This window comes from Eublepharis macularius, chromosome 4, assembly GCF_028583425.1.
Source record: "Eublepharis macularius isolate TG4126 chromosome 4, MPM_Emac_v1.0, whole genome shotgun sequence".
NCBI classification, from domain to species: Eukaryota; Metazoa; Chordata; class Lepidosauria; order Squamata; family Eublepharidae; genus Eublepharis; species Eublepharis macularius.
This window is the reverse complement of record NC_072793.1, coordinates 185,879,973-185,906,309: the sequence shown is the minus strand read 5'-3', so window position 1 is coordinate 185,906,309 and position 26,337 is coordinate 185,879,973. Positions and strand designations below refer to the sequence as shown.

Genomic DNA, 26,337 nt, shown 5'->3' with positions numbered 1-26,337 from the left:
GTGGCTGTTAGATTCAGGTGCAACAAGGCTGTTTTGTTGTGATAAGACCTTGCTCTGGGACATGCATTCTTCTGAGCTTACTCATGTGAACCTAGCTGACGGCAGTGAAGTGCATGTTTCAGAAGAAGGAAGCCGGGACTTTGCAGCGTTGGGACATATATTTCACAACGTGTTGTATGTACCCAAACTAGAATCAAATTTGCTCAGTGTGGCTTGTTTAACACAAGCTGGGTTTACTGTGTCTTTTTCGCAAAAGTCATGCACCATATCAAAAGGGGATAAAGTGTTAGTGACTAGAAAGTTAAATAATAATGTGTATGTGGTTCACAATGTGCCAGCAGGTGCCCAAGTAGTTATGAACAAGAGTCCACATGATGGGTGCATTCATTTGCTGCACCATAGGCTTGGGCACATGGGATACAAAGTAATTAATAAAACTTTGGCTTGCCTGGGTACAGAGAAGGTAAAAAGCTGTAACAATTTTCTTGATTGCCAGGTGTGCAAATGCGTCAAAGCAAAAGCGTTTCCCGTAGCAAAAACCAGTACTAGGGTGACCACAAGACCTTTAGAATTGGTTCATATGGATATTTCTGGGCCTTATCCTGAGAGTTTCACAAAAATGAAATTTGCACTCTGTCTAGTGGGCGATTTCAGTAGATTTGGGTGGATCTATCCTTTGAAGCACAAATCAGAGGTATACCAAACTATTAAGCGTTGGTGTTGCAGGGTGGAAAAGCAGCTTGGTGAATAGTTGGCTGCTATTCAAACTGACAGAGGGGGTGAATTCATGTCCAAAGAATTCAAATTATGGCTTGAGAGTCGTGGCATTCACCATAGAATTGCAAATGTTGCCACACCATCTGAGAATGGCGTGGCAGAGAGGAGAAATGGTTTGGTACAACAAGTAATGAATGCTATGTTGGCAGATTCAAATCTGAGCAAGAGGTTCTGGGCTGAAGCTATCTGTGCTTCCTGTTGTATATGTAACCATGTGTGGTCGAGCTCAATTGACCAAATCCCTTATTTTATGTTATTTGGCAAAAAGCCTAAAACAGATTTTTTGAGAGTGTTCGGTTCAAACGCGTGGGTAAACATCCCTTTATCTCGAAGGAGAAAGGGTGGTCCCAAGGCCGAACAATTGACATTTTTAGGCTACCAAACGGGCATGAAAGCCTACAGGTTTGCAGATACTCAGCAACAACTAAGTTTTAGCAGATCGGCTAGCTTTAACGAGCACAGCAACTGGAATAAATTACATGGAAGGGAGGAGCAGAGTCAAATTGTCTTACCTATTACAAATAAGGCTGCAGCAACAAGAGGTAAGGCAGGAGATAAAACAAGAGATGGTTACTCCAGGTCAAAAAGCTTCTGAACATGCACAAAGTAGCATAGAGCAGCAATCTGATGTACAACCAACTCGTGTGTCAAGTAGAAGCACTAAAGGCTGTCCTCCTGTGAGGTATGGTTATGATGCCAAGGTTGCAGCATCTATTAATTATGTTTACATACTAGAGCCCAAATCACTTCAGGAGATACTGAGTTTTAATAGCCCTGAGAAAGAGGCTTGGTTGGCTGCAATGCAGTCTGAATATGACTCCTTGATAGAAAATAAAGTGTTTTCATTTACTAAATTGCCTGCCGGAAAAAAGACCGTGGGTTGTCACTCGCTGTACAAAGTTAAACAGATGCCAGATGGTAGTCATCAAAGAAAGGCCAGATTAGTGGCCAATGGTTTTTCGCAAACCCAGGGTTCAGATTTTGATGAAGTATTTGCACCCACAGTAAGGGCAGAGTCCTTACGTTCAGCTTTGTGTAAAGCAAGTGTGCAAAACCTCAATGTATATCATTTTGATTTCCAAACTGCTTATCTGAATGCAGATCTGGATCAAATATTGTTTATGGACCAAATTGAGGGATTTGAATCACAAAACGAAACACTAGTGTTGCAATTACACAAGTCAATTTATGGTTTGAAACAAAGTGCATTATGTTGGTACAAATGTATTAGTACTACACTGTCTAGCATAGGTTTTATTGCTGAGATTGCTGATAAGTGTGTGTTCAGCAAACAGGAAGATAATTTACAAGAATTTGTAGTTTTGTTTGTGGATGGCCTATTGTACCTCTGTGACGGTGACCAACCATTGAACAAGTTCAAATACGAACTAAGTAGTCACTTTAAAATTAAATACCTGGGTCCCATTAAGCATTATTTGGGTTTGAATGTGACAAAGAATTCTGAGGAATGTTATGAATTATGCCAACAGCAGAAAATAATGAAGTTGGTTGTTGTGGGTTTTCCGGGCTGTATTGCCGTGGTCTTGGCATTGTAGTTCCTGACGTTTCGCCAGCAGCTGTGGCTGGCATCTTCAGAGGTGTAGCACCAAAAGACAGAGATCTCTCAGTGTCACAGTGTGGAAAAGATGTTGGCAGGTCATTTGTATCTACTCAGGAGGGGTGGGGTTGAGCTGAGTCATCCTGTAAGAGTTTCCCAGGGTGTGGAATGCTAATGGCGGGAGGCTTCACTGTATTCTGAGTTACAGTACAGGAGTTACAGGATACACTGTATCCTGAACCAGTTACTTCCAATGGGATAACGAATTCTATGAACAGATGGATGGGGTGGCCATGGGGAGCCCTCTCAGCCCAGTTATAGCAAACTTCTACATGGAACATTTTGAAAAAACAGCTCTAGAATCAGCACCCCACAAACCTAGTGTTGAAGCTGTTTACTGACAGTGACAGTGACAGAAGGCTAGATCAGAATGATCTAGCCTGACAGGTACAAAGTCACATGATTGTATGTCAGGTGAGACACAAAGCTAATTAGACTCAGTCATAGTGAGTCAGCAATTGCTCCATGATTGGTTAATTGTCTTGGCTTATGTAACCTCTTGTAACTAAGTAAGAATGTACTTAAGGGTTGTAATGCTATTATACTGTGCCCTCTGTTGGTACAGTGCGTCTGGCAGGGCCTTATGCCGTTCAGTCCTGCAATAATTGCAAACTATGAATATATAGTCACTGTAAATAAATATCATACACCTTTAAAGCCAGGTGTGTGTTTGTGCCTCTACAGCGACGGTTCCCTGCAGCTCAGCATTGCTATCCGTGCACGCAAGGCGTGTCTTGACAACTTACTCAATTATATAGTAGGAAGAGGCCTACTGTGGTTGTTGTGGGTTTCCCGGGCTGTATTGCCGTGGTCTTGGCATTGTAGTTCCTGACGTTTCGCCAGCAGCTGTGGCTGGCATCTTCAGAGGTGTAGCACCAAAAGACAGAGATCTCTCAGTGTCACAGTGTGGAAAGGATGTAGGTCATTTGCATCTACTCAGGAGGGGTGGGGTTGAGCTGAGTCATCCTGTAAGAGTTTCCCAGGGTGTGGAATGCTAATGGCGGGAGGCTTCACTGTATCCTGAGGAGGTTCTTTTGTATATGGATTGGTACTTGATGTGCTAATCTTCTCTGCAGGGCTATTGTCGGGGATAGAATGTTTTGTTAGCCTGGTGTTTTTCAGAACTGGAAACCATGCTCTGTTCATTCTTAAGGTTTCTTCTTTCCTGTTGAAGTTTTGCTTATGCTTGTGAATTTCAATGGCTTCCCTGTGCAGTCTGATAAAGTAGTTGGAAGTGTTGTCCAGTATTTTGGTGTCCTGGAATAAGATACTGTGCCCTGTTTGCGTTAGGCTATGTTCAGCCACTGCTGATTTTTCAGGTTGTCCAAGTCTGCAGTGTCTTTCATGTTCTTTTATTCTTGTCTGGATGCTACGCTTTGTGGTCCCGATTCATCCTGGGTTTGATTGCTCTTCGGATTTCATTTCTGGAGTAGCCATTTGCCTGAAGTGCGTGGTTTAGATGGGGCTACTCCAGAAATGAAATCCGAAGAGCAATCAAACCCAGGATGAATCAAACAACCAAGGAAAAACAGTCTCCTACAGGAAAAGTGTTTTTGCCATATATCAAAGGAATTACTGATCAGATGGGAAAGCTTATGAAAAAGCATAACCTTCAAGCAGTATTCAGACCCACCCGAAAAATACAACAGATGCTACAGCAAAAGACAGTAGAGACCCCCTCACCTCTGCAGGAGTATACCGTATACCCTGCAGCTGTGGACAAGTTTACATCGGGACCACAAAGCGTAGCATCCAGACAAGAATAAAAGAACATGAAAGACACTGCAGACTTGGACAACCTGAAAAATCAGCAGTGGCTGAACATAGCCTAACGCAAACAGGGCACAGTATCTTATTCCAGGACACCAAAATACTGGACAACACTTCCAACTACTTTATCAGACTGCACAGGGAAGCCATTGAAATTCACAAGCATAAGCAAAACTTCAACAGGAAAGAAGAAACCTTAAGAATGAACAGAGCATGGTTTCCAGTTCTGAAAAACACCAGGCTAACAAAACATTCTATCCCCGACAATAGCTCTGCAGAGAAGATTAGCACATCAAGTACCAATCCATATGCAAAAGAACCTCCTCAGGATACAGTGAAGCCTCCCGCCATTAGCATTCCACACCCTGGGAAACTCTTACAGGATGACTCAGCTCAACCCCACCCCTCCTGAGTAGATACAAATGACCTACATCTTTTCCACACTGTGACACTGAGAGATCTCTGTCTTTTGGTGCTACACCTCTGAAGATGCCAGCCACAGCTGCTGGCGAAACGTCAGGAACTACAATGCCAAGACCACGGCAATACAGCCCGGGAAACCCACAACAACCATCGTTCTCCGGCCGTGAAAGCCTTCGACAATACAAGAGGCCTACTGTAACTGAAAACTCAACAACTGGTTAATTCATAGAAAAATTTGTTTCCCCGTAATGTGATTTCTGTTCCGTCGTTATCCAACAGCTTTCCCCTTGATTCTGCTTTTTTGCCAATCTTTTCTCTTTTCCCAGAGGTCAACAGTCCACAGAAGAAGCATGAGAAAGAACCACATCAGCTCCAATTGGAAAGAGAACAGCAAAGAAAAAGGAATAGAACAGGATGGCAGAGGAGGAATGAATCATCTGCTTCTCAGGGTGCTGAATCCCAGGACTTCCTGCCATACTGTGGAAGAATCACTTGCCCCATGTGTACAAAAGAATTCCTTTACCAATCAGTGTTTGATATACATTGGAGAAAACACACAGGTGAGAAACCATTTAAATGTGTGGACTGTGGAAAGAGCTTTGCTCAGAGTGGACAGCTTACTGTCCATCAACGTATCCACACAGGGGAGAAACCATTTAAATGTGTGGACTGTGGAAAGAAATTTGCTCAAAGAATGCAGCTTACTGTCCATCGACGTATCCATACTGGGGAAAAACCATATAAGTGTGAGGACTGTGGCAAGAGCTTTGTTCGAAGTACGCAGCTTACTGTCCATCGACGTATCCATTCAGGGGAGAAACCTTTTAAGTGTGTGGACTGTGGAAAGGCCTTTGCTCAGAGTACGCACCTTACTGCCCATCGACGTATCCATTCAGGGGAGAAACCTTTTAAATGTGAGGATTGTGGAAAGAGTTATGCTTGGAGTACACAGCTTACTGTCCATCGATGTATGCATTCAGGTGAGAAACCATTTAAATGTGTGGACTGTGGAAAGAGCTTTGCTCAGAATGGACACCTTACTGTCCATCAACGTATCCACACTGGAGAGAAACCATTTAAATGCGTGGAATGTGGAAAGACCTTTGCTCAAAGAATACAGCTTACTGTCCATCAACATAACCACACAGGGGAGAAACCATTTAAGTGTGAGGACTGTGGAAAGAGCTTTGCTCGGAGTACACAATTAAACGTCCATCAGCGTATGCATTCAGGGGAGAAACCATTTAAATGTGTGGACTGTGGAAAGAGCTTTACTTGGAGTTCAAACCTTATTGTCCATCAACGCATGCATACAGGGGAGAAACCATATAAGTGTATGGACTGTGGAAAGAGCTTTGCTGAGCGTACATATCTTACTGCCCATCGACACATCCATTCAGGGGAGAAACCTTTTAAATGTATGGACTGTGGCAAGAGCTATGCTCGGAGTACAGATTTTAATATCCACCGGCTTACTCATTCAGGGGAGGAACCATATAAGTGTGAGGACTGTGGAAAAAGCTTTGCTCATAGTGCACATCTTACTGTCCATCGACGTATCCATACAGGGGAGAAACTATATAAATGTGTGGACTGTGGGAAGAACTTTATTCATAGTGCACATCTTACTGGCCATCGACGTATCCATACAGGGGAGAAACCATATACATGTGCAGACTGTGGAAAGAGCTTTACTCATAAAGCACAAGTTACTGCCCATCAACGTATGCATTCAGGAGAGAAACCGTTTAAATGTGTGGACTGTGGAAAGAGCTTTATTTGGAGTTCAAGCCTTATTGTCCATCGACGTATCCATACTGGGGAGAAAGCATATAAGTGTGAGGACTGTGGAAAAAGCTTTGTTCAGAGTACAGCACTTACTGTCCATCGACGTATCCACACAGGGGAGAAACCATTTAAATGCGTGGACTGTGGAAAGAGCTATGCTTGGAGTACGGAGCTTACTGTTCATCGACGTAGCCATACCGGGGAGAAACCATATAAGTGTGAGGACTGTGGCAAGAGCTTTGTTCGAAGTACGCAGCTTACTGTCCATCGACGTATCCATTCAGGGGAGAAACCATTTAAATGTGTGGACTGTGGAAAGTGCTTTACTTGGCGTGCACAGCTTACTGTCCATCAACATATTCATACAGCATAGAAACCATCTAATTTTGAGGGCTATGGAAAAAGCTTTTCTTAGAGTACAGGTTTTAACGTCAATTAATGTATCAACTCAGGGGAGAAGCCATATAATTGTGATGACTGTGAAAGAGCTTTGCTCGGCGTATACAGCTGACAGTACTTATAGGGGAGAAACCATATAAATCTGTGGATTGTGGAAAGAGCTTTGCTTAGAGTTTGAGTCTTATTGGCCATCAATGAATTCACACTGGATAGAATTCATATAAATACCAAGAGCATGGAAGAAACAGATATCTAAAGAGTTATGTTGTTTCGTATCAAAATATTTGCACGAGAGAAAACTATCTTTTGAGGTTGTGTGCAATGCAACCTTTTAAGTTTGATGTGTATGCGAGGGATACGTTTGTTTTTTAAGTTGGATTTTTTTAAAAAATAAGATTTTTATTTTTTAAATGGAAAATAGGAAATAAGGAATTGGGGGGGAATCGTAGGAAGAAAAGAAAAAACAAAACAAAAGAAATTACAAGTCTATTTCATTGCACCATTCACTCTAATACATGTTATGATATTCTGCTAATAAGATATCTGTTTACAAATTTTTCCATTTATCTTTTGTATTGTCCATAAGGGTTGACATCTTAATTAAGGGTTAAGTTTCTCCAAACTTCTCTTTCATCCATTTGTAAAAAGGCTCCCAAATTTCATTGTAGGTTATATTATCCAAATCTTTCAATAAACACGACTGTGTGTCCATTTCAGCCATCTCGAGTATTTTTTCAAGCAGATTTTCTTGCTTTGGGGTCATTGTCATTTTCCAGAGTCTCGCATATGCAATCCTAGCTGTTGTGATTATATTCAACATCAGGTGTTTTTGCTCTTTATTAACCTTTATTTATGTGGTTTAATAAGAAGAGTTCTGGTTTCAAAGGTAGTGGAATCTTAAGTATCTGTTGTAACATTCTATGAACCACCTTCCTAAACTCTGTTGCTTTTTTACATGTCCACCACATATGGTAGTAAGATCCCGGTAACTTCTCACACTTCCAGCAATTATTTGACATATTTGAGTGGGTTTTGGCTAACCTAATTGGAGTTAAGTGCCATCTATAAAACATTTTAGATACATTTTCTTTCAACGAGGCCGATTTTGTCATCTTCAAGTTATTCTTCCACATTTGTGACCATTGCTCTAGATCTATTGTGTGTCCCACATTCTCAGCCCATTTTATCATAGTGTCCTTAACTTCTTCCACCTGTAATTTTGCCTTTATAAGCATAGCATTTATTTTCTTTATCATTTTGAGCTTAGTGCCACACAGTATCAAATCAATATTTTCATCTTTTTCGTAAAAGCCCATTATTTTATCTTTTTTATATCTAGATTCCAGTTGTGCCTGACCCCACCATCCCAGCTCGATGTCTAGCTCTGTCATTTCTTTTGGATTTTTTAATAGCCCACCAGATTTCAATAGCACCTTATAAGTAGAGGTTTTTCCCTCCCTTTTCAGAGTAGGTTGTGTGAAAGCTTCAATTGGAGAAACCTACAAAGGAATTTTCTCATAGAAGGTAGATCTTATTCTTTCCCAGACTAGCACTAGTGTTTTCCTTATCCAGTGATTTTTGAAATATTTATGATTTTCCCACTTTTTATACCAAAGAAATGTGTGCCAGCCCATCAGTAGGTCATGTCCTTCCAGATTTAAAAGTCTTTCATTTTCCAAGGTAATCCACTCTCCCAGCCAGGTCAACACACAAGACTTATAGTATAGGAGCCAATCTGGTAGGGCAAAGCCTGCTTTTTCCTTAATATCCTGTAGCGCTTTCAGCTTGATTTGTGGTTTTTTAGTCTGCCAGATGAAGGATTGTACAGCCAGATTAAGGTCCTTAAAGAATACTTGGGGTATTCCTAGTGGTATATTTTGAAAGAGAAATAGTACTCTTGGGAGAACATTCATTTTTATCGCTGCTATTCTTCCCGACAATGATATCTGGAGATCTTTCCATCTTTCCAAGTCCTTTTGGATTGCTTTTATCAGTATCCTGAAGGACTTTCTCCTCTCCTTTTTCATCTTTCAATGACATTATTTGTCTTTTAGTATTTTCTTTCCTTAGCTTGTAGGCCAGCCAACTTGTAGGCTTGTTTGCATTTTCAGAGTAATTTAGTTTAGCATATTTATTTTTTCTCTCCATATCCTCCAATAACATCAAATTAAGTTTATGTTGGTGGAAAAATACATTGAAGACATCTACGTGTACTAATCTCAAAGAAAATATTTATAAGATGATGTATAGATGGTACTTAACGCCAAAGAAGATAGCAAATGGGAATAACCAAATGTCAGGCAAATGTTGGAAGTGCAAGAAGCATGAAGGGTTGTTTTACCATATGTGGTGGACTTGCGAAATAGCAAAGCAGTACTGGGGAAATATTATAGAAGCTATTGTCAGAAATTTTACAAAAGCAAATAAGTAAAAACTCAGAACTGCTGTTGCTAAATTTGAACTTAGAAGGAATTCCCATACAAGACAGGGCGTTCGTATTTTATATGACAACGGCGGCAAGGATTTTATATGCTCAGCTGTGGAAGACGCAAGAAGTACCATCTATAGAAAATTGGACACAAAAATTGCTGTACATGGCAGAAATGGACAAATTAACAAGGAAGTTAAGAGAACAAAATTCAGAAGAATTTCTTAATGACTGGGGGAAACTGAAACAATACTTGGAGAAGAAGTGGTACATGCAGGGGGAAATATGGTTGTTAGATAACTATTAATTGGACAATAGGAGAGGAGATATAGATCTTTACAAGAAATATGAATAAGTTAGAGAAGTAATTTACAATTTAGGAAAGTAGTTTATTAAAGGAGCATTTAAAGAAGTAGTTAAGGATATAAGAATTAATTAAAGAAGTTATTTAGAGATTTAAGAGGTAGAGGTAGACAACGGGTTGGAAAACTGTTGGAAGTCTAAGATAAAAGGGGGGAGGGGAAAGGGTGGGGGAATAAGGAAATGAGGGGATTATTTGAAAATTTGTATAATTATTTTTTTTTATTTCTCACCCAATAAAAATCTTTATTAAAAAAAATTATGTTTATATTGGAGTATCTGTATCTTCATTTTTGGTGTACTATTTTCAGGGGTATCTTTTAAATTGTCCTCTTTTTTAAAGTTTCTTTCCAGATTTTGATATTCTTTATTTCTCTCATTATTTGCCGCATATCTAATTGCCTGTCCTCTGAAAAAAGCTTCCCACACTATGTCTACAGTAGTTTCATTGTTTAGATTTTGTTTGAAATACCATTCCATTTCTTTGGAGATTGTTTCTTTGAATCTTTTTGTCTTTTAGTAGATTTGTATTTAGTCCCCACCTAAATTGTCATTTTTCCTCTTTTATCTTTATTATCAAAGGGCTGTGGCCTCCAATCACTTGCGGCAGGATGTCTATTTCTTCCACTAACAATGTTGAGGCCCAACACATGTCTATTTGTGACCAGGATTTGTGCGGATTTCATGTTCTCCAGCAATCCACAAGAGCCATTTCTTCAGCCATTTCAAAGAATTTGGGGGGGAGCATCCCCCCTTTTCCCCGTTCTTCACGTTTTCGATCCAGATTTTTATCTGCTTCTGCGTTGTAGTCTCTCACAATGCATGTATCATTGTATTTCATTTTGGATACATGCTCTAGAAGTCTTTGGAAGATTTTTTCTTGCTGTTCATTAGGGGCATAGATATTTACTAGCAAAAATTTTCTTTGGCCTTTCTAAAGTTTGGTCATTAGAATTCCCTGGTCGCAGGCGTAGATGAGCTTTGGGTTCAATCTTCCCTGTATATATGTTACTAGACCTCTTTTTTAAACTTTGTCTGCTGCAATGAATGAGTGTCCCGAATTCTTACAATTCAACAGACGTTTCTCTTTATCTCTAATGTGAGTTTCTTGACGGCATATAATCTCTGCTTTAAATTTTTTCAAATATGCGAATGTTCTTCTTTTTGGGGGGGAATTCAATCCATTAACATTCATTGAGGATATTTCTAGAAAGTTACTGGCCGTTATTTCTTGCCTCTCTTACTCCCTTGTTTATGTTCTTCTCTGCTTTCCTTTCTGGTCTGTACTCCTCTTGCTCCATCTTCTATTTCTGGTTCTGAATCAGAGCATGAGCTTATGTCTTCTTCTCCTTTACCTTCCTTCGGTTTCTGGCCCACCATCAAATTCTTTTGGACAAACGCTTGTGCTTTGGGAATCGAGTTGATGTTAAACCTTTGACCATTGAAGTTGAAGAGTAATCCCTCTAGTATCAGCCATCTATATTGAATTCCATTTGTGCATAGTAAATCTGTCAGAAATCCATATTCCCGTCTCTTCATCCTCACCTCCCATGGGATGTTTTGTAGGACTGTCAGCTCTTCATCTTGGTACTTCAATGTGGTCTCTCGTGCTGCTTTAAGGATATCATCTCTAATTTTGCGTCTAATAAATCTTACATGGATTTCCTGTGGTTTTTTCAAAATCAAAAAGAGTCCAGTAGCACCTTTAAGACTAACCAATAACTCCTCTGGATCTGTGGTTTTTTGTTCTTCTTCGCAAAGGTTGAGCTTACCTTATAGGCTGTGTCTATCTCTGTTTCCATTTCTTCTGGCTGAATATTTAATGCTATTGCCAGTAGCCCTGATGCCACCTTTGAGGTGTTTTCTCCTTCTTCCTCCTTCGCATTCTGCAGACACAGAATCGATGCTGCTTTCTCCATTTGGAGGGTTATCAGTTTGGTTTCCATCGTCAGTTGACTTTTGGATGCTCACTGAAGAGATTAGGGAAGCCCCTGCTCTCCTGGCTTTCCACAAACAATGAAAAGCTGAATTATTCAAGAGAGCTTTTTACTCAGATTGAAGAGCTGTAATGTAAGGAAGCATTGTTGAAGAGATACGCCTGTAAATGTATAGAGGGTGACTATAGATTGTTGGTATAAATATGATCCTACCAGGTTGTTCCTGTGTTGCTTAATAGGTCTTAGAATTGCGAATGGTCTATTTGAGCATTTGTATATATACCCCTATAACATTGTTTATTGAAATGTCTTTGAAATTGACTGTAGCGACTCACACTGTGTAGTCTTTCTTTCTTTTCAATGTACTCCCCACATTCGATAGAGTTTGCCTGACCCTTGCAGACTTGGATCCAGTGCTACTACTAGAAAAACAAGTTAAGACAGCTGCAAAAAAATGCTTTTTACAACCTCACTCTAGCTCAGAAGATGGCTTCCTACGTCGACAAGGCTGACCTGGACAACTGGTCCCATGCTATGGTAACATCAAAACTTGACTATTGTAATGCACTATACATTGGTCTCCCATCTAATTTAACTAGGAGGCTCCAATTAGTCCAAAATGCTGCAGCTTGACTGTTACCAGGAACGAGCAGCAGCATGAACATCATTCTCATTCTACAGTCACTCCATTGGCTATCAGTTACCATGCACATTTCAAGTATTGGTTATTAGATACAAAGCTCTTCACGGCCTTGGCCCAGCATACCTACGGGGCCACCTCCCTCCCTCTGCTCCTCCATGGCAGCTTCACTTATCTGAACAGGGTCATCTGCAAGTACCACCCTGCACATGGGCAAAATCAACAGCAGCCCATACACAGGCTTTCTCTGTGGTGGTCCCTACCCTGTGGAACTGCATGCCGAGGAGGTCAGGAGAACCCCCACTCTCCTGGCTTTCCACAAGCGATGCAAAACTAAATTATTGAAAAAGGCTTTTTACTCAGATAGGAAGGCTGTATTGTAGGGAGGGAGTCTCTGATGCTTTGCTAATGAGTTAGGGACCTTAGACTTCATCACTAGGTTGCCTTACATATTCTCTGTTGCTTAAATATGTACTCCATAAACTACCTGTACTTCATGGGGTCTAATGTCAGTCCTAGAACTGATTGTTTTGTTTCAGCATTTCTTCAACTCTGTATTGGATCCTTGCTGATGTTTTGTCTTTGTATTTATTTACCCCATGTCATTGTTTATGGAAATGTTCTTGGCACTATACGGAAATTTCCTTGATACTGTATAGAAATGTCCTTGATACTGATTGTACTAGTCTCACACTATGTAATCTGCCTTGAGACTCAGTGAGAAAGGCAGACTATAAATCATATAAATGGGCCCAAAGTCAGCCAGCAACCTTGTTACCCAAATGGCTACATATGGGATTTGAACCTGGTTCTCTCAGATCCAAATATCACTGTGATCCAGTTTCTCTTTAAAACTGCAATCGTAAGAAAAGTGATTCCAATCTAAACGCATCGAAGTCAGTGGGCTTGGACTGGGTTAACTCTTCTTTGGATTGCACTGGAAGTGACCCGTCAAGCCAAATGTTACAAATATGCAATGAAGCAACAAAGCAGCTCTTAGCAAGTGCATAAGAGAACAAATGAGCTGAAAAAACACACAGAAATCTCTGCATTGTCTGTTAAAGGGGCTTCTGGAGCAGCAAAATAAAATCAGAAAACTAGACAGTAATGAGTCTGAGAATGACTTTATTCACTTACCTGACTGAGACTTACTTTTGGATCCTTGATATGTCTGTTGAATGGCCTGACATTTATTGTTTCACTGGAGATTTGTGGTTGGATCCTATGTTGCTTTATTGATTGCACCCGTTAAATATTCTATATTTCTCCTAACAATTATTGGCAGCCTGTATTGTGTGTGTTTATCTATTTGGTTTATAATTGTATAATCCACACAGGACACATTGCACTTTATTTTTAGATTAAACAGTTTTACTTTGCCTTGATATTAACTTTGCCTTCTATTTGTGATATTCCGCTCCTTCCCCACCCACCCCCGGTATTTTCCATTGGGAGGAGCCTCTCTTTTTGCATTGAACATCAGAGTGAAATAAAGGCACACAAAGGTCTATTAGAATTCAAGCCCAACTGATGAGTGCAAGATCATCCCTCCGCAATTTGCAAAGGAAGCAAAAGGTTTATGTGCAAGAAGCCAGGAAGGAGGTAGCGGCAGAGACAGGGAGGGTGGCAAACAGCCTCTCAGTTCCAATGCACAGGGGGTTGCATCATTTCCTTTGGTCTATCTGAGCCTGTATGGGGCAGATGTTGGAATGTCAGACTGGAATGTAGGAGATCAAGGTTCAACTCCCCCCTCGGCCATGGAAGGTTGTAACCAACAGCTAGTGCAGCCCATGTACAACGCCATGTCGTTTAATTTCTTCAATTTGGACTCTTCCAAATTTTGCAATCAAACATGTCACCAAAGATTGAGTTGGGCCAGGGGGAATATCAACACTTCACGGCATTTCAATAGAACAACCAACATTAAAAACAACTTCCTTTATTAAAAATAACGCCTTTATTGATACATCTCTGTAACACGCCCCCCCCATCCAAAATCAATAGCCATGTCTCAATAGTTTAACTTCCCTTGCTGTTAATACATACAAAGATCTACCAATGACCAGGTCCGCAATCGCAAAATCAACACATGCATTCTCCGCTGTGGCCTTCCTCTTAGCGAATGGCCTGTCTGAGGAGGTCAGGAAAGCCCCCTCTCTTCCAGCTTTCACAAACGCTGCAAAACCGAATTATCCAGCAGGCCTTTTTTACTCAGCTAATATGGCTGTGGTGTAAGAAATAGCTCAAAGACATGACTGGGTAAAGACTAGATAAAGATTGCTAGTTACGGTTAATGTAGATATGCTCCTTCTGGGTAGTATCCATGCTCTCGCACTCTGCAGCAACCCAATCCAGGCTCCGTTCGCTCCCAGGGTGGTCCGCACTTTGTATGAGCAACCAGTAAATAAAAGTGCTGGGTCTCCCACCTCCTACTGGGGTGAGGGGATAGGGGGACCTGGCAAGCCTATGCTCGACTCATATCTTACTGACTCCTGAAGATGCCAACTCTATAGCAGACAGAAGAAACATTCTCAACAATTGTGCCCTATTTATGTGTTTTTTCTCAGTGTATTCTAAAGATCTTTTTTTCTTTCCCTTTTGCCTGAGAGGCTCAGCAGTCCCAAGGTCTCCAGGTCCCATCTCTGGAAGTTCATTTTCTTCCCCAAAAGTCCATTCTTCCTTTCCATTGCTTGAAGATGCCCATCGAAGGAGGAGAAATCACAGGGACCAAGAGAGAGAATGATAAGGACAGACACCCCTCAGCAGTGCTCGCCTGTCCCACGAGTAATAGCCGATGACTTTGCCTCTCCGGGGGGGGGGAGTGGAATTCTCCCTCCCCACAAGTATTCCTGAATTTCTATGCAGGTGCAGAATTGGGTGGCAGAGTGGGTGGGACTGAAACAGGTTTAAAATAAAGGGCCTCTCCCAATAAAGGGCAGCTTCATTGTTAAAGAACTGGGCATGTTGAGGGGTGCTTTGGAGGGCTTTTGCAGCTGAATCCTTTGGCCAAAGTGTCTCCAATGAGACTTTTTCCCCACCCTTCTCTACAGGGAGCTCTGGCAGATTTCATGATGCACCCTCCTTTCGTCCTCTTTATCCCCACTCCAACCCTGCAGGGTAGGTTAGGCAGAGAAGGTGACTGGCTCAAATGAGGCTCACGGCACCGTGAGGGGTTCTCCTTGGGTTCTCCAAGCCCAAAGTGCCCAGTGTGGCCCAAATGGGACTAATCTTCTGCCAGGCGCAATTTAACAAACTAGCTACCCCCAAAGGCCCACATCCTGTCCCATTCTGGGGTTGGAGGGAGCTGTTGGCTGCAGCCTGGAGTCCTTATGCTTGAAATGCAAGGGGAACATCAGCCAGGAGAACGGGACCACTGGGGGGGGGGGTCTGCTTAGAGCTGGGAAGCCTTCCTCAGGGTGGGGGGAGGGCTGGGGAAGGGGCAGTTCAGCAGTCCCATCTGGAAGGCAGCTTGTGACAGGCATCAGGGCCAGATTTTGGGCAGGGGAAAGAATAGGGAAGGCTTGCAGAGATAGTTCAAGGTCATGTTCAAGGTACGCCTCAAACTCCTCATCAGATCCCTCAACATGTCCATGACCACCTGATTTGGGGTTACCCCTTGTAAAAATCCCGAGGATCAATGAGGATCCCTGCTTTGACTCACGTTGTTGTGCCATGCTGGCACCATGAAGCGGAGGGTGTGTGATTCCTTGATATGGTGCTGCCTATATTCTAAGCAATGATCTGCAACGTGACGCTGGTTTTTATTTTGTTTCAATGTACCAATGCACGCTCTGGCAGGACGAAGCCAGAAGAGACTCCTTTTAACTTTCTGGAGAGTCCACCGAAGGGTTAATGGGAAGGAGACTCTATTCTTAGAGAGGTCAGAAGAGGGGAGACCACCTGACCTGGCAGCCACTTCCGGCTCCTGTGAGCCACGTGTGTTCTGTAGCTGGTGTTATTGGGCGAAGGGGAAGGCAGCGGCTGAGCACTTTTTGCAAACTAGGTAAGTAATGCAATAATATGTCTTTTGCAAAACACTTCCCTGCTTTGGGGACGATTAACCAGAGGGCTTCTTTTCTCCAAAGGGCTTTTCTGCTAGCTTTCTGGAAGCTCCTCTTCAATGGAGGTGGAGCTGAATTCTTCCTGGAATAAGGCATGCACCTTCTACTGTATTTTCTCTGCCTTCTCTTGCTGTCTGCCAGCTGTAGCAAAATGGCATCTCTTTCTTTCATTTTTATTTTGTTTATGTTCTTTAGAATCCCCCTTTCTCACTGAGACTCCATGTGGATTATACAGTGTGAGCCAATATGATCAACGGCTGAGACGTTCCCTAAACAATAAAATAGTAGGAGGGTATGCAGACTTTTGACAGAAAAAGATCAAATACTGCTGAAACAAAACCTCAGTAATTTAACATGAACATGTTCATTGACACGGAAGTTGCACATCAACACCAATAGACAGAACCCAGTAGAATAGTCTACAGTCCAAGTCCCTTTTTGAGAGCATCTCTCTGAGCCATTTCTTACAACAGAGGCTAATTGCCTGAGGAGAAAGCAATACAGTTTTGCATCGTTTGAGGGAAGCACGGAGACTGGGGGCTTTCCTTACCTCCTCAGGCAGGCCATTTCATAAGGTGGAGGCCACCCCAGAGAATTCATGTGTTTGGGCAGCTGTTGATTTTGCCCGTTGTCAGAGTGGCCCCTGCAGAAGGCCCTGTTCAGATGAGCGAAGATGCCATGGTGGAACATAAGGAAAGAGGCAGCCCCATCTGCCTCTTGGTGCACTTCAGTTGCCTTTGCTAATGTAAGATCTTGGGCTTCTAAAAATCTACCCCTCCTCTTGAATTTGTGGGCCCTTGGGGGAAGCCTGACCCCTTCAGAATGAGTCAGCGAGACCTGTGAAGTCACGTGTTGGATTTCTCATATCAGCCACAGGACTCATAAACATCTCTGCCTGGCTGTGCTTTTCTGTATGACAAATATATTTGTTTCTTTAGACAATTTTTATGCTGCCCCTCCAGGAAGGTGGCCTAAAAAGCACACTGAAATGAAAATATAAAGTATTAACAGTCTAGCATAAAGACCCAGGCAGAATATAGAAACACAGATCCATGAATGATAACACTTTCTCAACTGAAGGCGCTCTGTCAACATAGTCTTTAGTTCTTTACCTAAAGATACCTTCTGAAATCTCCTTTTGAATTGGCATAATAAGCTCTTCCAACTGATCATATTTAGTGTTCTCCTTCTGCACAGTTAGTGGAAAGACATGAGATAAATCGGTGGGATAGGGCCTTCCGAGTTTCCGAATTTGGGTCCCCTTCCTCTTCGCTGGCTCCTCCATAGCTCTGCTGGCTTCCATGAACTGCTGTTGAGACCTTTTCCAGTTGTCTACAGCATGATGAGAGAGGTCCAGCATCTCTGGGACTTGAAGTTGCTCCGTTTTGCTTCTGTCCCACTCTTTCTAACTTCACAACAACCTCTTTGTAAATACGTACCTCATTCCTGGCACCACATAATCTTCTCTGGCTTCTGAACGCTGCAGGAATCCTTAGCCTAAAGTCAGGCAACGCTTTTATTAAGCAGAGCAGAACTTTTCTGCTTGCTGTGTGGAAGCTCTGCTTCGCTTGCTCCATTGAACTTCTTTACGAACACCCTTGATTCTGGGGTGTGCCATCAGCTTTCGTAATTCTCGGGTCCCGTCTTTGGATGCAGGTGTCCAGATATACAGGTCCCACCGCTCAGTCTTCTTTTTGCAGGCAGTCATAGATCTGGCGCTTGTTTTTACAGAAGAATCCGGCAGAGGAGGAAGGCGATCCACTGCTCCAGGTGGAGGCTGTCTGGAGAGGAAGGGAGGATGAGGGGAGAGCCGGAATCAGTTGGTCTGGAAGCAAGAAGAGGCCCTGATGCCACCAAGGCTGGGAGCAGAAGGGAAGTGTGGGAAGGAACCATGCAGAAGAGCCTGGGAGAGGATTTTCCCCCTTCAGATGTGCAGTGCCAGCAATTCAGGCACTTCCGCTACCAGGAGGCCGAAGGGCCCCGAGAGGCTTGCAGCCGACTGCACCATCTTTGCCACCAGTGGCTGAAGCCGGAAAGGCACAGCAAGAAGGAGATCCTGGACCTGGTGGTCTTGGAGCAATTCCTGGCTGTCTTGCCCTTGGAGATGGAGATCTGGGTCAGGGAATGTGGGCCGGAGACCAGTTCCCAGGCAGTGGCCCTGGCAGAAGGCTTCCTCCTGAGCCAAGCAGATACCAAGAATCAGGAGCAGCAGGTGAGAGGGATTCATCTGTGTAGTATCTGGAGCACAAGATACAATAAATGATACCCTCAAAATCCATATGGATTAGCTCCTTTTTAAGGACCCCCCCTTTCCTTGTTCCTTTTCTCACCTCTCTCCCCTTTCTGGGTTCCCCGCTTATGTTTCAGGTACAGAAAAACATTGTGCAGGAGCATTACCACGGAGGAACTTTTCTGGGTAAGATAAACAGGGCAGTTGTCCCCTCTGAATGTCTTCCTTGAGTGTACAAGCGCTGCTTTTATACACTCGCCTCAGTCCAGTGTGGGAAGGATGCTCATTTCCAGTTTCCCAGTTTAGGAATATCCCTTTAAAGAAGAAGAAAAAAAGGTTGAGTGGTAGTTTTCCCAAAATAATTGGAAATATAATGGTTTAGGCCATCTCCAATTATATTACATGCATGCAAAGGTAATATGGCTAACCAGTTGGGTAACTACTTTCTAAAAATGCCTGTAGGTTTGTGGTTGAGGGTAAAGAAAAATGATAGGGATTGAAATTCTTGTTAAAAATTGGGCAGATAATGCATTGGGCCCAAAAGAAGAGGAACAAAATGATAATCCTTGGGGAGATCGTATGGCACAGTAACATAGTCCAAGGCGAGCCTGCGTGGCCCCGAGCCCTTCAGTATTTCATGGTCTCCATGGCAACGAAGGGCCTGTCTTAGGTACTAACAGCCCCTTGCTCAGCGCAAGGCTGCAACTATTTTGCCCATCACTTCTCACATTAAATGTCTTCCACGCATTCTAACTTGGACCCTATATTAGCTGTGATGCGGTCAGATGGTGGCAGGTTGCCAACTTGTTTGGTTGTTTGTCATTCTTCTCATTTTAATCATTGGACTGGGATGTGGACAGGGTTGTTAAAAGTTTGGACCCAGGAGATTTCACTCTTCCAGCTTCAGGCTTTCTGGGACCAGACAAATGTTTAGATCCTTTCCAGCCTTCTTTTAGATTTGCTTATGGGAGTGAAACAGCCTTAGTCGCCCTGGTGGAGGACCACTGGGAGATGGCTAGAGGGAATGCCTCTGTTTCAAGTGGGCAGGGGTACATCACCTGTAACGGGCCTGCCTTTTTCCATTTGTTCCGATCTTGCCACGTGCCCAGAGAATCTGGGGTATGGCAGCTGTGATTCTGTTGGTGGTTTTAGGACTGCCTGTTCATTGCATATCAGAGGTCTTCCTTCTTAAGACTGTGAATTTTGTACTACTGGAGAAACATTTTTCTATTTTACCGTAGCTAAAGTAGATTTTTCACATGAATGGGATCAAATTTTTTTTCCTAAATAAGTATTCAAGTTTAGTTCTGACCATGATCGAAGAGAGGGAGAATCTTCTTCCCTCGTGCAAGAAACTGAGATGCTCAATACTTGGAAAGCTCAGAATGTTTTCTGATTCTCTTTGGTCCCTCCAGGCGAGGCCCTGAAACCAATGAAGTATCCTTTCCCACCTCTTTGCGACGGAGAGAAAGCAGCTCCTCTATGGTCAGGTGGGGTAAGTGTGGAACTGGAAAGCATGACCCTGGGTGCCTCCCTGAACCTCTTTCCGTCCTTCTCTTCTCTCCTGCCTGTGTTGTTCACTGGATGGAAAGTGAAAAGGTGTGATGGTAGTTTGAATCCTGTATGGAAGTGTCAATTATAATGATTTTGGATTGTGGTTAGAAGGGCAAGAACTGTTACATGATTTGAGAGCAGAGAGAGAATTATAGAATCAGAGCTGAAAGAGGCCTCACAGACCATCTAGCACAACCCACTGCCCAGTGCAGGAATAGCCTTCTTGAAGACTGCCAAAGAGGGGGAACTCACCACATCCCTAGCTGGCCGATTCCACTGCAGAATTACTCTCAACGTGAAGAAGTTTTTCCTAACATCCAGCCGTAACCTTCCCTCCTGTAGTTTAAACCCATTATGTCGAGCCCTATCCTCTTTTGCCAAAAGGAACATCTCCGTCCTCTCCCCTGACAGCCTTTTAAATACTTAAAGAGAGTGATCCAGTCTCCCCGCAACCTCCTCTTTTCCAAAATATTTTTCCACCGCCAGGACGGCCCATTATCTCTGGGAGCAACTCTATATTGGAACCTTTAGCCAGATACTTGGATCAGTTTTTGCGACCAGTGGTTACTCAGACCCGATCCTATGTTAAAGATATCAGTGATTTCATAAAACATATTCAGGGACTACACATCGGGGACAAATTATTATTGGTAACCATGGATGTTTCGTCTGTCTGTACTTCAGTACCCCATGAGGGAGCTTAGTGAGTAGTAAATCCACTTTGAGATCTCGTTCTGAAGAGCCTTCCCCCACCCCCACCCCTGAATTCTTATTATAATTATTTGATTTAGTTGTGGGGAATTTTTTTTTGTTCCTCTAACAAATTCTACTTGCAAACCAAAGGAGTGGCCATGGGGTGTGCCACCGCACCCAGTGTGGAAAATCTCTATATGGCACATCTAAAGGAGGCTACTGTGCTCAATAGCTCCAACAACCCTTTTTTTGACCCTTTGCAGCTGAACCACAGATTTATTGATGATTTATTTTTGTTCATTTCTGCTGCTGATAAATTTTTGGAACTTTGTTTAACTCTCTGGATGAAAATATCCACCTTACGTGGCATACTGATAGTTAAAGCATAAACTTCATGGACATTATTGTCTATGAAAGAAGTGACAACACATAGAGAGTGAAACCTTCTAAGAAGGGGACTGACTAGGGGTGTGCAAGCCAAAAATTTTCGGCTATAGCCAAAAGTAGAAAGCCGAAAGAAGATTCTCTATCGTTAAAGCCGAAAGCCGAAACAAGAATCTCTTTCGGCTTTCGGGATTCTTTCGGCATTATTTCGGCATTCTTTTGGCTTTTTTCTATGGGAAAATGCCTCCGTCTTCCAGGACGCCTGCAGGAGGCATTTTCCCACCGAATAAGCCCAAAATTGGTGGGGACCTTCCTCTAACCCTTCTCTAACAACCACCCAAGTTTCAGACAGATTGAACTTTGGGGGGCCATGTTATGGCCCCCCAAAGCAGGTCCCCCCATCCTCCCATAAGAAAGCGAAGGAGCAGCATATTGTTAGCATGCTGCTGCTCATCTTTCTTCATTATTTCCTATGGGGAAAAAATGAAGAGGCAGGCTTCCTTTGCCAGGGGTGGCATTTTGCATGCAAAATGCCCCCTTACCCTCAGGGGCCCTTCTCCCACCCTTCCTCCCACCCCCCACCAAGGCTCAGACTGCTCCCACTTGGGGGGGGGGCATTTCATGGCCTCCCCAAGTAGGTCCTCTCAGCCCCTAAAGTCCACCCCTTACAGCCCCACACAAACCCAATTCCCCCCCAGCTGCCACACACAGACCCAAATCCCCACATTAGCCCCTCACAGACCCAAATCCACCCCCACCTGCCCCACACCCATAACCCCAGGAACAGGCTGGCAAAGGCCAGCCCTCTCCCTTTGTTCCCTATGCTGGGAACTTCTAAACTCTCTTTCCCTGGGCAATTCTGCACAGCCCAGGGGTGCCACAATGGTGGGCACACTTCTGAGTGCCAGCTGGTCCCTGTGAAAGAGCACCTGAACCACAGACACCCTCCCTCAAATTCCCCCACCACCTACAGAGATGGCTGGCCAGCCAGCCCCATTGTTCCCTATGATGGGAACCAACTGCACAACAAAGAATAAAACAAGAACAACACAAAATAAAGTTTTTAAAAAATTATTTTCTCCCTTCTAAAGTACAAGTAGGCAAAGCATTATGACACATTACACCAGCAGTCCCCCACACAGAAAAATTAAAACAAAACTCACTTAACATCAGAGAATCACAAAACAGGATTCCTGTCAAAAACACTTTATTTCTTGAACAGCTTTAGGTTACACAGCAGGGGGGAACACCAAAGGGCATGGCAGCACTATCTTACACAAAAATAACACAACTCACTTAACATCAGAGAATCACAAAAGCACAATTCCTGTCAAAAACACTTTATTTCTTGAACAGCTTTAGGCTACACAGCAGGGGGGGAACACCAAAGGGCATGGAAGCAGTATCTTACACAAAAATAACACAACTCACTTCACATTAAAGAATCACCCCAAAAAATTGCTGTCAAAAGCACTTTATTTCTGTAACTGCTTTAGGTTACACAGTAGGAAGGCACCACAGAGCAGGAAAGCAGTGTACTACACAAAAATAACACAACTCACTTCACATCAGAGAATCACACAAACACAATTGCTGTCAAAAACGGTGAAGTGGGTTGTATTATTTTTTGTAGTACATTGCTATCATGCCCTGTTGTGCCCTCCTACTGTGTAACCTAAAGCTGTTCAAGAAATAAAGTGTTTTTGCCAGGAATTGTGTTTTTGTGATTCTCTGATGTTAAGTGAGTTGTGTTATTTTTGTGTAAGATAGTGCTGCCATGCCCTTTGGTGTTCCCCCCTGCTGTGTAACCTAAAGCTGTTCAAGAAATAAAGTGTTTTTGACAGGAATCATGCTTTGTGATTCTCTGATATTAAGTGAGTTGTGTTATTTTTCTGTGTGGGGGACTGCTGGTGTAATGTGTCATAATGCTTTGCCTACTTGTACTTTGGAAGGGAGAAAAAAAATTTAAAACTTTATTTTGTGTTGTTCTTGTTTTATTCTTTGTTGTGCAGTTGGTTCCCATCATAGGGAACAATGGGGCTGGCTGGCCAGCCATCTCTGTAGGTGGTGGGGGAATTTGAGGGAGGGTGTCTGTGGTTCAGGTGCTCTTTCACAGGGACCAGCTGGCACTCAGAAGTGTGCCCACCATTGTGGCACCCCTGGGCTGTGCAGAATTGCCCAGGGAAAGAGAGTTTAGAAGTTCCCAGCATAGGGAACAAAGGGAGAGGGCTGGCCTTTGCCAGCCTGTTCCTGGGGTTATGGGTGTGGGGCAGGTGGGGGTGGATTTGGGTCTGTGAGGGGCTAATGTGGGGATTTGGGTCTGTGTGTGGCAGCTGGGGGGGAATTGGGTTTGTGTGGGGCTGTAAGGGGTGGACTTTAGGGGCTGAGAGGACCTACTTGGGGAGGCCATGAAATGCCCCCCAAGTGGGAGCAGTCTGAGCCTGGGTGGGGGGTGGGGGGAAGGGTGGGAGAAGGGCCCCTGAGGGCTGGGGGGCATTTTGCATGCAAAATGCCACCCCTGGCAACACAAGCCTCCCCCAGCTGTCAGTGGTAGAGATTAGAGCACCTACTTGGGGAGGCCATGAAATGGCTGACGGAATAACCGCCTGTAATTAGTGCTGCCAAGTGACCCGCTTTGCCCAACAACAAAAACACTGGAGCCAAGACGTTGTGATGAAGTGCAGATGGTGTATTATACAAGTCCATATATTACAGGTGCAAAAGTGCTCAGCATACATACATACAGAGAGAGCAAAACCAGAGTCCAGTCCTTAGGTCAGTTACCAGAGTTATCCAAGATTGTTCTGAGCGACAAAGGTTTGCACCAGGCACCAAGCTGAGCAGATCAGCCCTACACAAACCTTTGGCTGGACTTTTAAGTGTCCACCAGCCTATAGGGTGAGTTGGAGTCAGCCAACCAGCACACGGCTGATGCAATCTTGCCGCAATCCCAGCTTAATTGATCAGGTGTGAACTGTCAGAGAAATTGCTGACTCACCCTATGCTCTATGTTAAAGGGCACAACAGCCTTTACACATGTGCAAGTGAGTTTATATTCTGACACTCCTGCTAAACTCCTTGCCACATGTCACATATCATTTATATATATTATACACAGCTGACCTTACATATTTACACCATCAAACAACCGTTCAGTGAATATGTTATGTTTTATCACATCCAACCCTTTGGTAAACATGTCAGCTATGTTTTGTTCAGTGTTGCTGTATTGCAGGTCCACCAACCCTTTGTCAACAGCTGCTTTTACGTTTTGATACCTGATCCCTATGTGCTTGGAGCGACTTTTAAAGTTCTGCTCCCTAGCTAACTGAATAGCAGCCGTGTTGTCACAGTGTATAATAACCTTGTTTTGGGCTATACCAAAATCATGGCATAGCGAAGTAAACCACTCCACTTCTGTGACACAGGAACTTAAAGCACCAAATTCTGCTTCTGCGGAACTTAGGGATATAAACGTTTGTTTTACTGCCTTCCACTGAACCAGGGCACCACCCAAATAAATAGCTATACCAGTGGTGGATTTCCTTTGCTCCCTGTCCCCCCAACTGGAGTCTGAAAAAGCGAACAGGTTTGTATGGCTGGCTGCCAGAGTTAGTTTCCTGTTGCTAGTGCCCTTGAGAAACCTCAAGACTCGTTTGGCTGCCACCCAGTCAGATTGCCTAGGACTGGCATTCTTCTGACAAAGACGGTGTACAGCGTACGCGATATCAGGCCGAACCCAGGAGGACAGATATAGGAGAGATCCCACCAGTGATTGATATAATGTTGTGTGAGGAAAAAGCTCACCTTCTTCATCACAGCTATTTGTAATTATGGGAGTGTTAACTGGCTTGGCTTCTGCCATGCCAAATTTGTCCAGGAGCTGCAGGATTTTTCCCTCTTGGGACAAAACATAGGTTCCATTTGAGTGCCTGGTCACTTCCACCCCTAGGTAGTGTCTTAAGGGGCCCAGGTACTTTAGTTGGAACCTTTCCTGCAGCTTGCCCTGGAACCATGTTAGGTGCTCCTCATGCTCTGTTATGAGACATAGATCATCTACATAAACCAGTAAATGCACCCATTTACCTGCCCTTTGTAAGGTATACAGACATGAGTCAGCGTTGCTCTGCTTAAAACCCAGAGCTTTTAATGCCTGATCCAGGCATTGGTTCCATTGCCGGGCACTTTGTTTCAGCCCATACAAAGCCTTGTGCAGTTTTAAATGCATACCTTTTTCTCCCATGGGGAAACCTGGGATTTGTTCCAGGTATAGGCTTTCCTCAAGGTCTGCATTGAGGTAGGCAGTTTTTACATCAAAATGGAAAGCTTTCCACCCTTTGAAACCTGCTACAGCCAATGCAGTCCTAAAAGTCTCGGTTTTTACTGTTGGTGAAAAAACTTGGTCGTAGTGTATCTGATTTACCTGTGAGAATCCCCTAGCGACCAGTCTTGCTTTGTATTTTATAGAACCATCCTCCAGTGGTTTCTTTTTAAAAATCCACCGGCACCCAATTACCTTTTCACCCTTGGGTAGCCACCTTGGTGACACAACCTTATGGGTAATGAGGGACTGGTATTCTTCTTGCATAGCAGCCTTCCAGCCCTCTTGCTCTTTTTGTGGCAGTTGTTGAACCTGCCAAAAATCCTCTGGCTCAGAGGTGTAAACATAATTTATGGCCTGTGAATAGCCCAGCCGGTCTGGCGGCACACCTTTGTTTTCCCTCTGTGACCTCCTCGGCACAGCCTGCATTTGAGCAGGGCTGGAGGAGGGAGAGGAACTGTTTGTTTCTGCAGGAGGGGGAGATCGGCTGACAGCCGACTCACCCTCCTCTTGCTTCACAGCATGCCGTTTCTTCGGGCTGGGAGTTTTTGGAGTGATGACGTTCTCCTCCTGCTGTGGAGGGGCCAGAGGCAATAGCAATTGTGAGTGGTTGCTATCACCTAGCCTCTCCCAGCGAGAATTTTCCTTAAACCCCGCGGACCGGCTGAAGATCACCTCATTTCTATCACCCAGGAACCTGTAGGCTTTTGAACCTGACTGATAGCCAAGAAAAACCAGCTCCCTGGCTTTCTTGGACAGGGTCCGTCTCTTACCCAAAGGGACGTTTACAAAGGCTTTACTCCCAAAGACCCTGAGGTGATTTATGTTGGGGTACTTCTTATACAGGGCATGGTATGGAATGTCCTGTATGGAAGAAGTCCAAGTCCTGTTGGCCAAATAGCTGGCAACCTTCATGGCTTCAGCCCAGAAGTGTTTCTTCAGACCGCTATCAGC

At 43.6% G+C, this 26,337-nt stretch overlaps 1 protein-coding gene across 1 annotated transcript in view; it reads left to right on the top strand.

Moving 5' to 3' along the window:
- Window positions 1-26,337, top strand: part of LOC129328034 (zinc finger protein 91-like) — a 113,575-nt gene that overhangs the window by 67,824 nt on the left and 19,414 nt on the right. The window contains exons 13-14 of the mRNA XM_054976773.1: window positions 5,205-6,617; window positions 18,010-18,024. Coding sequence (XP_054832748.1) covers window positions 5,205-6,617; window positions 18,010-18,024 — 1,428 coding nt within the window. The remainder of the gene's footprint in view (window positions 1-5,204; window positions 6,618-18,009; window positions 18,025-26,337) is intronic.